Source organism: Cornus florida, unplaced genomic scaffold (genome assembly GCF_030987335.1).
Source record: "Cornus florida cultivar Cherokee Brave unplaced genomic scaffold, ASM3098733v1 CherokeeBrave_3.0.0_Hap2_Chr10, whole genome shotgun sequence".
Classification (NCBI taxonomy): Eukaryota; Viridiplantae; Streptophyta; class Magnoliopsida; order Cornales; family Cornaceae; genus Cornus; species Cornus florida.
Window position 1 is genome coordinate 42,008,643 of NW_026775580.1, and position 13,255 is coordinate 42,021,897.

Consider the following 13,255-nt stretch of genomic DNA (forward strand, 5'->3'; position numbering starts at 1 on the left):
GTGGAGTGTTGAAAGATTCTACAATGTTGTAGGATTTTATAAAGTAGAGAAGATTCCAGAGTAGAAATTTTGTAAATAACAAAAAGAGAATTCTAGAGAGTAAATTTTAATAGTTGATTGTAACACATTCTAACGGCTTATTAGAGAGGATGAGATATATAAATAGGGTGGGATAATTTGGAGCCAACAAGCGGTGAACATATGAATGAAGGGTGTAAGTGCTAGGCATTGGAAGGAGTGGTAGTGGATGGGAGTATAATGCCGAATTTGTTAATATTATCCATAATACAGTTTGAAATTTTAGTTCTTATATTCAAACATGCGTGTGAATTGCGATGATAACAATAATCGAAAGAGATGGTGCTAATAATCGAAAGAGATCGAGATAAGTGATTTACATATTGATCGGTGAAAAAAAAAATGTATAGTAATTTTATCCTTTAATTATTCAATACATTTCTTAAGTTTTTATGGCCTCAACAATTTTTTAAGCAAATAGTAACGCCAACAAATACTCGGCAACACTCACCCTATTCTTTCTACCTTCAATGATCAAATGAATACTCATTTTTTAAATTATTAATATTATCAGTTAGTCAATCTATGATCGAAAATATTTTCTTCTTCCTTAATTTGTTTTGGAAGTTTCAAAATTGAAGTCAAATTTTTATTTTATTTTGAAACATAATATATAAAATATCAATTATTTACTTTTCATAGATTTTTATTTACGCACGTGATCATTTTCTAGTATACATATATACTCTTGAAAATGGCTGGCTGTTGTTTATCTACCACGGAAAATGTAAGAAATTCATTTTATAATTTGAATAGTAAGAAATTCTCAAAATATATTTACAAAATGTTGGTAACTTGGCAACAATATTATGCCAGTAAACATTGCTTATTCATTGAATTCCAACAAAAAAATAAAAAAATAATATATATAGGACAATGCTTAGCTACTCATCGGTGAGTAGCTTCACCCTACTTACCCCTTAGGTGTTTCAATAACAAAATAACACACATCAGTTTTAATAAAAAAAAATCAGCAAAATAATAAAAAAGAAGAAGAAGAAAGTAGGATCGACCCGTTTTAATTGGGCAATCACCCTTTCTCTTTTCTCTCTCCTCTTTCATTGAATCCCAACTAGGGGTGTTCAAAAAATCCGGTAAACCGAAAAATTGGACTGGACCATACTGAATTGGGTGGTTTGGACTAGTTGTATAGCGGTTTAATCTGATCCTGGGCCCAAAATTATGGAACCGTAATTTTTCAGTCCGGTCCTGGTTTAGGGTCGTGCTGGACCGGACCAGCCCGGACCAAACCGTTACTATATTATAATATAAATAAATAAATAAATAAATAAATATATATATATATATATATATATATATATATATATATATATATATATATCATAAACCTAAATCGAGTAAAGTTCTCACTTGCCCCTTTCTTTCTTTTGTTCTTTAAATTTCTTAATTTCTTTTTAAAAAGGGTAAAGTATCCTAACTCCCCCTGAGATTTGCAAAAAGGACACACAGATGAAACTTAGCTTGTTTCGGGACAAAGACACCCCCTTGTTATATTTGACAGCCAAACAGACCCTAAAAACATGTGAAAAGTCTAATTTGCTCTACATTATTTGATTAATTTTAATAGTAAAATATCAAAAATAATTAAATGACCTAATTGCCCTTCTCCTTTCTATCTCTATACACTGATATAACATATATATATATATATATATATATATATATATATATGTATTACTCGTAACCGTGAAATTGTCCGGCAAGGCTCTGCTAGGCAGTGATGAACCCACTCATTATGGAGCCGTGGAGGTGATTTGCTTGGCGGTGATGAACCCACCCATGGTGGAGATGCTCTGCTCAACAGCAACAAAAATTATTACGCGCGTGTGTGTATATATATATATATATATATACATAATTTTGTTGCAATGTCCAAATACCAAGTACTGTCTCGATCCACAACCAGAGAGCAGAGAGTTCACGGCGACGCAAGGATTATGTTGGTGAGGAACGACAGTGAATAGCTCGGTCGTGGATAGTTCCTTTATGGAGATGGTGGCATGGGCTGGTAAGCAAAGAGGGTTCAGACGGTGAAGAGCTCAGCTAATGAGATGGCGGCATGGGTCGGTGAGCAAGGAGGCTTCGGACGGTGGTGTGAACTTAGCCGCGATGGGGTGGTTTGCGACGTGATCGGCCGGTGGAGGTAGGGGTGCACACAGTTCCGGTTCTCACAGTTCCGGTCGTAACCGGAACCGGAACCGTTCATGACGGTTCCTTGAAAATGGAACTGGAACCGGAACCGTATAATATGGAACCGGAACCGAAACCGAACCGTAGAACCGGTTCGGTTCCACCAGAACTGTTAACTGTTTGGTTTTTGTGTGTGTGTAAATTAAGATACAATAACAGAAATCAATATTACTTTATGCACGGTAGAGAAACTACACATGTGGGCATCTCAAAGATGAAACTGAACACCATCACATGCGGCACTCGGATAAATTGAGTATATCAGTATAATAAACTCTAACTAAGTCTAATTTATCTCAAAAAAAAAAAGAAAAAAAAAAAATACAAAAGACTTGTTGGGCTGAAATTGTATGCTGATCGAACAACCATTTCCTTCTTCAACCATCATCATTTACCTAGTAAATCAATTCCAAACCTATACCAGATTTTTCAAAGAGAGTAAAAAATAAAATTAAATTAAGAGAGATGACAGAAGTCAGTGCTTTGGATTCTCTCTTGGAGAAGACGATGCAGTTTAATAAACAGCACGATGAATTGATTAGCTTGAGATGAGACTTGAGACTTGGGAAGAGGCAAGGGCAATGAGGATTGAGGAGATGAGAGGAAGCGACTCAGGCGAGGGCGATGAGAGGTGAGGGGAGGCGACGATGTTGAGGCGAGGCAGCGAATAGAGATGAGTCAAGGACTGATCACTGATGAAGCGACTTAGGCGAGGCGAGGCGAGACGGCCGCTTCGATCAATTTTCAGAACAGACCAAAAGTTGGGATGAGAGTTGAGATTTGAGATATTAGATCTAGGTTTAGAATTTAGATAAGAGACTTGAGATTTGAGTTTTTGTGGACCACCACGTGTCATGTAATGATTCTTGACTCATCTAAGTCATCCATTTGTCAACACATAGCTACAAATATTTGTCTATACAATTGTGGAATACATATAATTATATATATAATTATATATATATATATATATATATACGGTTCCGGTTCCTGACGGTTCCCACGGTTTGGAACTGGAACCGGAACCGTAACTCACGGTTCCAAAATTTCGGAACCGGAATCGGAACCATGAGAACCGGAAAAAACGGTTCCGGTTCCGGTTCCACGGTTCCGGTTCTTTTGTGCACCCCTAGGTGGAGGGCTCAGTCGTGATGGTCTGACAGGCGATGGAGGGGTCAGTTATGGAGAGGTCGGCCGGTGAGGGGAATAGCCGGCAAGCTTGGAATTGAATCGGCAATGCTTATAATGGTTATGCTCGGCGGTGAAATGGCGGCAGCGGCGGTGGACAGGTTCGGTTGTGAGCTTGCGGCTTTGGATGATGGCGGCCGGCGGGACGGTGATGGGCTCGGTACGGCTATGGAGAAGTCGGCTAACTCGGCCGTGAATAACTCGCGGCGGTGAGGTTGCGGCTTCTCTCGGAACGGCGAGGTTGGCTGAGAGGAGCGACTATAGCAGTGGGTGACGGGCTGTGGAGAAGAGTTTGATATATCTATAAAGGTGCAAAAATTATTATATTACCTTAAAAAACAAAAATCATGTGTTTAAGATGAAGAAGATAGGAGAAGGAAGGATTGGTTTGTGAGTAGAGGTTAGAAATGTAATTTCAACCTTCAAATTGGTTAATATAAAGGTCAAAGGGCAAAAATGTCAATTCATTACCATTGGGGCGTCTTTGGTATTTGTATCAAACTTGAGAGGGTGCCTTTGTCCCAAAATAGGCTAAGTTTCATCTGTGTATCATTTTGACAAACTTTAGGAGGGTGTTAGTGTACTCTACCTTTTTAAAAAAGTCAAATTTCTCTTTTCAAATATATCTCAATTTTCTTTACTTTCGAATATATTTCAATTTTTTTTTCTTTATTTCTTCTTAAATTATTATTATTATTATTTTTTTGCGTATTATATCAATATTAGTTGATTTTTTTTTTTTAACTTTGCCCCCTCTAAATTAAAATAAAATAAAAAGAAAATCAACTGAATCCGACAAACCGAACCGAACTAAATCGATTTTTCACGATTTGGTTTGGTTTGGTTCCATAGACATTATGGTTCGGTCTGGTTTTAAAAATAATGAAACCGTTATAAATGGTTTGGTTCCAAGATACTCCCAATCCGAACCAAATCGGATCGTGTGCACCCCGAATCCCAACCCATGCCCTCCTCTCTCTCCACTCTTGTTGTTGTTGTTGTTGTTGTTGTTCACCCTTTCTCTTCTTTTCTTTTTTTCTCTTTTTTTTCATCACTTCACAAAATTAATTGTCAAAATTGCTGGTGATGTTGCAATTTCACGGCAGGGGATTTGTGAGTGAGAGCAATGATTCGGTGGCGAACAACTTCTCCCTGTAGGCGGATAGCAAAATTGGGTTATGTTATTGTTCTTGGCAAATCAAATGAAAAGTCATCTAATCCTTATTCTGACACCGAAGATCATAACTCACACCAAGGAACCTCAAAGCAAATGACCAAGTTTGCTTTACGAGTTAGATCCCCAAAGGAAGAGAAGAAGAGGTATAAGCTTGCGCTGGAGAATCGGTATCCGACAGCCTTTGAAGATGGGTTTAAGGTGTTGCATTGGTTGACAAAGCAAGTATATATATATCTATATATATATATATATATTATGAATATATATAGGAATTATCTTCTAATGGCTAGGGTTTATACAGATCGGAGAAACTGTTGTGGTGATTGAGTGGGTGCAGAAGATTGCACAATAAATCAATGCCACAAGTGATTTTGATTGATTCTTTAGGGTTAAAGTTGGACTCAATGTAGCCACAATATCACAAGGTCTGTTGTCTTATTTCGGTCCTTTTTTTTTTACACTTCTATAAACAGATTTAAGCTATTCTTTTGCTCTTCTGGTTTGGTTTAATTTTGTTCTTTTAGTTTGGTTTAATTTTGTCAATTAATTTTGTATAGAGAGGAGGGCCTAGGATTCAATGAAAGAGGAGAGAGAAAAGAAAAAGGATGTTTACCTAATTAAAATGGATCAATCCGACTTTTTTTTATTTTTTATTTTTTTATTTTTTTTCATTATTTTGCTGATTTTTTTTTATTATTAAAATTAATGTGTTATTTTACTATTGAAACACCTGAGGAGCGAGTAACAGTAACAAGGCGCTGTCCCCTTTGAAATATGATAACTCTTATGATATTCTCCACGACCATATATGAACATCCTGTGTGAGTAGCTACGCATTGTCCCCTGCGAAATATGATAACTCTTATAATATTCTGATAACTCTTATAATATTCTCCACGACCATATATGAGCATTCTGTGCCTTCTGTTTTCTTTCAATAATAAAATACAGCAAACTCTTCCAACCAATTTGGGTATCAAACCTTGTTCATTTCTAGCTAATAAACTCATCGTCAGTAGCCTTATGGTACTACAATTAAAAAAATCCCAAGCCACTTCACCACAAACGCACAACGATAAGGAGGAGAGAGTCCACGACCAACGTCAAAAACTGTAGTGTGATTTTTCCACACGAAGAGTGGGAAAATTCCCCTATATATCTGGATCAACCTTCAAAATGTTCAGACCAGGAGCTGTACAATCTTTATATCGCCTGCTTAAAACCGGTCCGATATCACTCTTATCCTATAATTGTCTGTGGCAATATGCAATGGCAATCAAGTGACTGAAGCAACCAGAACATATGTTTTGCGAAATAAAGTTCAGTATATTATCTCTTCTTCCATCAGAGAGCTTTCAGATCAGTTCCTAGTCATCAAACACCAGCGGAGATAAACCAGAACCAAACCTAAGATGTTCCTCCCTTTGGCCACCTTCTGCCAATCTAGAATCATTCCGTTGGAGTTGGTTTTTAATCCATGGAGGATCATCGTATCTGAGCCAGAGTGCTTCACCAGTATACTTGTGCTTAAAATCTGGATGATTTGGATTTTCCTCTCTTTTTTTTCTGCAATCGCGCCACTCATATGGGTTGGCGAAGAACAATTGCCACAAATAAAGGCGTTTTCTGTGTTTCTCATCAGCGGTTTCAACTGAATCTGCAAAGATTGGAACGTAGGTAAACATTACAAAAATAAATAGAAATATAAAATTATAAATATAAAAGTAGAGAAGTTACAAATCATCCCATACTATCAGACCATGGCCTGACTAAACAAAGATCTAACCAATTGTAGACCAACTTCAATTGACTCAGGTTGGACAAGGCCAATTCAGGTAGGTAATGTTAAATTTTTAGTAATTCTTTTTCCTTTCTATTTTCTTCCCAAATACCAATGAGCTGTTAATGACTAATCTTATAGTTCACAATCTCACACTAGCCAAGAGCCACACCCAACAGCACTTTTGCCCTATACACCTCTTTGCCAAGTAACGATCGGTATAGATGCTCCTACACAGGAATTATATAATGGTAGTCTTACTGAAAGCCTTGTCAAGGTTGCTTTTGGCTCTGCTACAAAGACTTCTTTTGGGACAATCTCTCCTTTCAAAGCCACATCTTCAATTCATTGACGATTATTCAAATGTTTCCGGACCATTTCAAGCAAAAATCTACTAAGACTACTATGTTTCCAGCACATTTCAGAAAAAACAGAATAGAAAGGGTAGATAGGGGAAGAGAGAAACTCTTCATAACATATACTCCAGCAAATAAAGATATGAATTATACCTCTCGTTTTGGATTGCTCAGGTTTCTGGCAAGTTGGGCTTTGAATTATACCTCTCATTTCAGATAGCTCAGATTTCTGGCAAGTTCTGCTTTTACCATAATGTGCAACAAAATTTAATTCTTTCACAGTTACCTACATAGAACAAATAAAATGTATATACGTAAATAATCAGTTACTAACACCCACATACTCATGTATGTATGGTCTACTGGAGCCATTTCTTACTGTTTTACACTTCATATGTTATATTATATATCCACTAGAATGACTCATCTAATATTAATTGAAATAAATCTATTACCATTCAGAAACTGTTCAAAACCTCAAATGATACCCACTATTAGGTGATGAATAAATCAAGCAAAACAAAATTTTCAAATCAAAAGGCTCAAATAGATGTCATATAAAAACCAAACAAACATAAGCTATACACACAAATGCACTTGAGTGAGTGCACAGACAGGCAAGGTAACACCATCGACAATATAACATGCTCTGGTCGTGAATTGTCTTCAAAATCAACCTAAGAAGCACAGAAATTTACAAGAAGGAACATAAAGGTACTACACTTTTAGTACACTCCCATACACATGTTTGACCAATCTTATACATATTCTAATTTGTGTTGGACATCGCACTTTTAGGACAGTCTCCCACAAACATGGTTGATCAAGCTTAAGACATATTCATACTTAATAGACCAATACCAAAACAAGGAAGGATGGAACTTAGGTGGGTCAAGCCTAATCCAACTGGCATCAAAACCACCCTAATCTTTCAACAGACTTGAACAGTTTTTTTGTTGCTCAAGTTGAGCTTGGGTTGAAAACTTCAACTGGAGCTCAATTCAAGTTAAATTTAGGTAAAAGACTTGGGCAGCCTAAGCCCTAACCGAACCCGAGCTATATTATCATGATCAATAGTACTATTGTTAAACTATTGGGAGCTCAAGCTTAACCTATTCACAGCATAATCCAACAAACCTGAGCCTAACCCTAACCCAGGTGTAGAAAAATAAACTTGATTTGGGTTCACTGGGTTAAATATTGGGTTCAACTTTGGCTTGACTAGGGTGTTTGTGAGGTTGAAAATTGGGTTCTGGCTGGGGTTGAGAGTTTTATGCCTCAGGTTGATATTGGATTAAGCCATCAACCGCCCAACTTGGCAGAGTAGCACCAATGCAAAAATGTGGCTGGCAAAACCTACATTTTAAAAGTAATAGACAATAAGGAATCGTAAAAAGGAGTGAGCAAGGGAGGAAAAAAAGATTCATTACCACTACGTGTACACACACACACACACATATATCAAGATACACATGCATATTTGTATATGTTGTCTTCTTGTTTTTGTTTTTGTCTGCACAACACAGGTTGATTAATACTCTAAAAGAAAAAAAATAATACTGCCAAAAGATAGATATGTCTCAACACTTTCTCCCCTAGCATCCCTGTTCTCAAATGGGTTCAGAGAAGGAAAAGAAAAAGGGACATCCTATTTCATCTTTGGTAGGTCAAAGATCATGCCATACAATGGGAGATGCCACCCAAAAGTAAAAGGATATGTCCAAGGATTTAAGTTCTACAGAGAAGGATCCACTTCTACACCTTTTATATGAGTGGAAAACAATTTTCTGAACAAATATAGCAATGCTAACCTGGTAATATGTTTCGAGCTTTCCGTTTATGTCAACCTTTGTATATGATCCTAAACGACCAGAAACATAAATGAAATCATTTGGTTTCAGATGTCTGATAGATATTTCTGCCATCTCATCCCACATATTCAGTAAAATCCTGTTCATAAAATTGAAGGATGTAAGTGGCCAGCAGCTTATGTAGCTTCATAAGCCACAAAACTCTAGATAGAAACTTATACAAGCACACAAACAATAGCAAAAAAAATTATAGTGTTTTCAAGTATGAGAAGAAAATACTTAAAAGAAAGCAAGCAACAAATGATTTTTACCACGGAAATGCAAATCGTAGTGAGGAATGAGTATGAGATGAGGGCGCAAAACATATGTATTGAGAATGCAAAATATACAAGTCTAGGAAACAAAAGTATTAAGCAGATCAAAGTTAGATCGACGTTAATAAGGCGTGCATATTATCTTAGAATCCATTTATTTTCCTACTTCCTTCAGAGTTAAGACTTATATCTAGCTTTTCAAAACACTTTGCAAAAGCATTGCGGAGAGGCACTAGGACACTCAGACCATTCATCAGTTCATTGTGTCATACATGTCATTTTAGTTATCCAAATTGGAGTCATTGCTGCAGTCACAGCACAATCACATACCCTTTGTCATAAATTTTAAGACAAAAGGAACTTGAAGGTTATATAGTAGCATCGTCAATCTTTTGCAGGTTAAGCGTAACATATAGATTCTTCTGATTGTAACAAGTGAGAGGGACTTATTCACTACTCAAAGGAATATATATATATATATATATATATATATATATATATATATTTCAACAAGTGTTCCAAGAATTCATAAATTAAAAAAATGAAATAAAAATACTCCTATACTACAGCAATCCAAAATCGAAAAACCCAAAATTTATGACTATGAAATCACAATCATTATATGCTACAGATGTGCAAATACAAATATATATATATATATATATATAGTGAGAGAGAAGATTAAATGAGGTCTCACTCGAACGATCGATTTGAGTCGGGGGAGGTTTTGACGGTAAGCCAAGTATATGTGCCAGAATCGCCATATTGACAATCTGACTCACGGAGACGATCGATTGTTCCGATGAAGCTAACAGAATTGTGTAACTGTTGTATATATTTGGGCCAACGGCTTGGACGATCCGGGTATTCGAGGACTTCGAGGGCTTTACGGTAGCGATTTTGCCAATTGATAGTGGATGGAGGCTTGAATTTGAGGGCGTGACGGTAGATTGAACTACCTCCTTCGGGATCGTCGGAGAAGGAGCTCCTTGCCCTAGCCCTCGCGGTGGACGAGGACGAAGAGAAACGCCGGAATTTCTGGAGAGAAAACCAAACCACGTCTCTGGATAGGGCACGGGCACGGACACGTAATGCCTCCATAGACCACCGCGTTTGGTTGCCGGAACAAATCACCAGCTAGTATTTCTCACGACACCCCTCCATGGACCACCGCGCGTGGTTGCCGGAACTAATCCACTAGATTTTCACTTTTTCTCTGCAGTAGTTGATGTTATTGAAAATATATCAGGTCTTGTCTAATGTTTTCAGTTTGGGCTCCTAGATTTTTGGTAATAGGCCGGCCCATCTTCTTTGTCAATGGGCTCTTGGCCCACATGGCTTCTTGAAGTCTTGGATTTAGATTTTTCTGTCCCACTATTGGTCCCGCCAATTATCATTTCAAAAAATTATTACTCTTAAATGTGAATTACAGTTTTCAAGATGGACATCTACTTTAAGACGGAAGTAGTATATTACAACTATTAGTCTCGGCCAATTACTATTTGATACCTAAGCTTAAGTGTCACCTAAGCTTAAGTGTCAAATGGTAATTGACCGCGATCAAACTTTGGCACAACTTAGCACAAGACTGTCAATTCATTCACTGTAATTCATTCATTGATTAAACTCGGAAAATGAGCATTATTCAATAACTTAATTGGTAGGGTGCCCAACTCTTAAGAAGGTGTGCCTGTGTTCTCCCTTGTTTGCTAGGATATATAAAAATAAAAAAATAAACCTTGCTTAAAATCTTACACAATGTATAACTATTTGTGTTGGTATTACGCACTCTACTTTTTTCTAATTGCACTTCATTTATCATTTTCTTTTAAAGGAAATAACAAGAAAGTTCTTAAATCCATTAATGCATGATCACTTTATTTATAATCTCATAACTACCCTTTATACAACTTTAACTTTTTTTTTACTTTCTTTACAATTTTTTTTCCTTTGTTTTTGCTTTTTCCTCTCAAAGAAAATAATTTATTACATACTAATAATTTTATTTTTGGCAGTCAAAAGGGATAGTTTATTCTTTTTTATTTATTTATTTATATATATATATATATATATATACAATCGAAAGAGATCGATATTTATTCAACAAAATTAACTTTTTTCACTCCCGTCAAAAGAGGTAACTTTATTTTTTGGTAAGTCAAAATAAATAATTTATTCCATAAAAATAACATTTTTTTTTTGGTCTCATCAAAAGTGATCATTTATTCAATAGACAGAATTTTTTTTTTTTTTTTTTAATCATCTTCCTTTTGTGTGTATATATATATATATATATATATATATATATATATTGGGGATCTTGACAATAGAGATAATTTCTTCAATAAATATATATTTTTGATGTTTTTTTTTCATGTTAAAAGAGACAATTTTTTTAATGGTTACTTTTTATTTTTTTGGTATGGTAAAAAGAGGCAATTTATTCAACTTAACAAAAAAAAAAAAAAAATTGGTCCTTTGAAAAAAAATATTCAATTTTAATTTTATTTAATTTTATTTGTGTTATTAAAAAAATAATTTAAATATTAAAGATTAGAAATAAGGAGAGAAAGTTTGAAAGGGCAGTTGTGTCATTTAAAAAGTAATAATTATTTACTTGTAAAGTTAAGGTTATAATTGTCATTTCATTTAAGATTGTAGTGCAAATATTGAAAAGTATAGTATGGCCTCCTTAATTTTTAGGTATACATAAATAACCTTGAGCAGTTTTTTTTGGTTGTAAATCATATACTTAAAATTAGGGGTCACGTGGAAGAGTAAAAAGCATAATTTAAATATCTAAAACATCTATATAAACAATTGTTATTATATATATTAAATTTGCGTTTGGAAGCATGAAATCAATATTATAGAATTGAAATTGGAAGAAAATATTAACAAATTGATCAATTTTTTCCTCTAATTCTAAATCCAAACCATTGATTCAACAATTGCAAACAAACGTAAGAATATGTTTATTCTTTTTCTTTCTTTCTTAAAAAGTGCAAGAAATAGATCATGATTTTATTTGTACTAGAATAATTCACGTAAGGAAATAAATATTTTATATTATAAATAAATTTTCATCTAAAAAAACTTCAAAAAAACATAAATTGGAAGAATTCAAAAAGAAGAAAAAAATCAATTCAAAAGGTGCCATATTGCACTTTATGGTCTAGGCAACAAAAGGTGATCGTTTTACTAAACTTTTTTTCCATTGAAGGACTTGCACCACGTTATCTTTACTGCATACCCAACATATACCATAATACAATTTCTTTGCAGACTTCTAATAACTTTGAAAATTATATAATCTAACTATATCTATATCTATAAGTAATTTTCCTAATTTCTTAATATTTTCTATTTTTTAAAATACAAAAAGTTGCATTAATTGTGCTTGTATTAATTTTCAACCATTTTTTAAAAATCTATAAAGTTGCAATAATTGTTTTTGCATTAATTTTCAACCATTTTTTTCAATCATTATAAAAAATGTTAAGAAAATAAATTCTCTTCTTTCTTAGCCAGCAACAGCCACATGTGACTGTTCATCTCTCTTAAACACACACAAAAGGATTTTCAATTTTTATATGCTTTTTTTTCTTTTTTTGTCGATATCCATATTACGTGTCAGGAGTTGTTTTTTTTTTTTTTTTTTTTTTTTGTCAATATCCATATAAGAACAATGCTTGCCTTAGAACGGATAAGAAACAACTTCCTCCTTATGATGAGATGGTCTAATAAAATATCAACAACTGTTAAAGTTTTAAAAAAAAAAAAAATGATGACCACAGTAAATAAAAACTGATTCTTCCCTCTTTCTCTCTCACGCAAACAAAATTACTTCTGCATTTTAAATCTAAAATCAAACAAACAAAATTTAGAGACAATAAACTCTAAACCTAAAAATTAATTTATCGATCTACCCCTGATAAATAATTAAAACCCATTCAGCATTTCACAATTTTTCCTTCTCATAGTTCAAGAAATGGCTCCTCTCCCTCTCCCTCCTCCTCCCCTTTGCCATCCCCCTTTGACTATACCAGCTAGCTCATCTCCATTTACCTTTAACCAGCATAGACCACCTCATCTGACTAAAACCGGCTCAGGTCCTCCCCACTCGAAATCTAAACCACCTATTCACCCATCAACCAAGCTCGCTCGTCAGATTAGCTTAACTACAAAGCATGGTAAACCTCATAAACCCACTAAATCGATTACTCCCCCCAAACCCACTGTACCGTTTACCACACTTTCCTCATCCACAGCTGAAGATGATCTATTAGGATTCAAGCCCAGACCTCCTTCGGTCAGTGTTGTGCAACATGCTGTGGATA

The 13,255-nt window shown here is 34.9% G+C and overlaps 1 protein-coding gene across 2 annotated transcripts; it reads right to left on the reverse strand.

The window, feature by feature from the left end:
* Positions 1–5,415: 5,415 nt before the first annotated feature.
* On the reverse strand, positions 5,416–10,149 carry LOC132278677 (protein OSB1, mitochondrial-like). 2 transcript variants are annotated; one of them, XM_059780521.1, is made up of 4 exons: positions 9,613–10,147; positions 8,602–8,740; positions 6,944–7,076; positions 5,416–6,311 (listed from the first exon to the last, which is right to left on the reverse strand). In XM_059780521.1, exons 1-4 carry the CDS (start codon positions 10,014–10,016, stop codon positions 6,022–6,024), a joined length of 966 nt encoding a protein of 321 aa, XP_059636504.1. In that variant the 5' UTR covers positions 10,017–10,147; the 3' UTR covers positions 5,416–6,021. The 2 variants fall into 2 exon arrangements, with proteins under 2 accessions (XP_059636504.1, XP_059636505.1); XM_059780522.1 differs by lacking the exon at positions 6,944–7,076 and having other exon boundaries at positions 9,613–10,149.
* Between the last annotated feature and the right edge of the window lie 3,106 nt (positions 10,150–13,255).

Coding starts and splice junctions, on each gene's coding strand:
- LOC132278677 (XM_059780521.1), bottom strand. CDS start 10,016: ATGGAGGCATTACGTGTCCGTGCCCGTGCCCTATCCAGAGACGTGGTT. Junction 7,077..8,601: donor AGCTCGAAACATATTACCAG/GTTAGCATTGCT, acceptor TGTTCTATGTAG/GTAACTGTGAAAGAATTAAA. Junction 6,312..6,943: donor TGAGCAATCCAAAACGAGAG/GTATAATTCATA, acceptor CAATCTTTGCAG/ATTCAGTTGAAACCGCTGAT.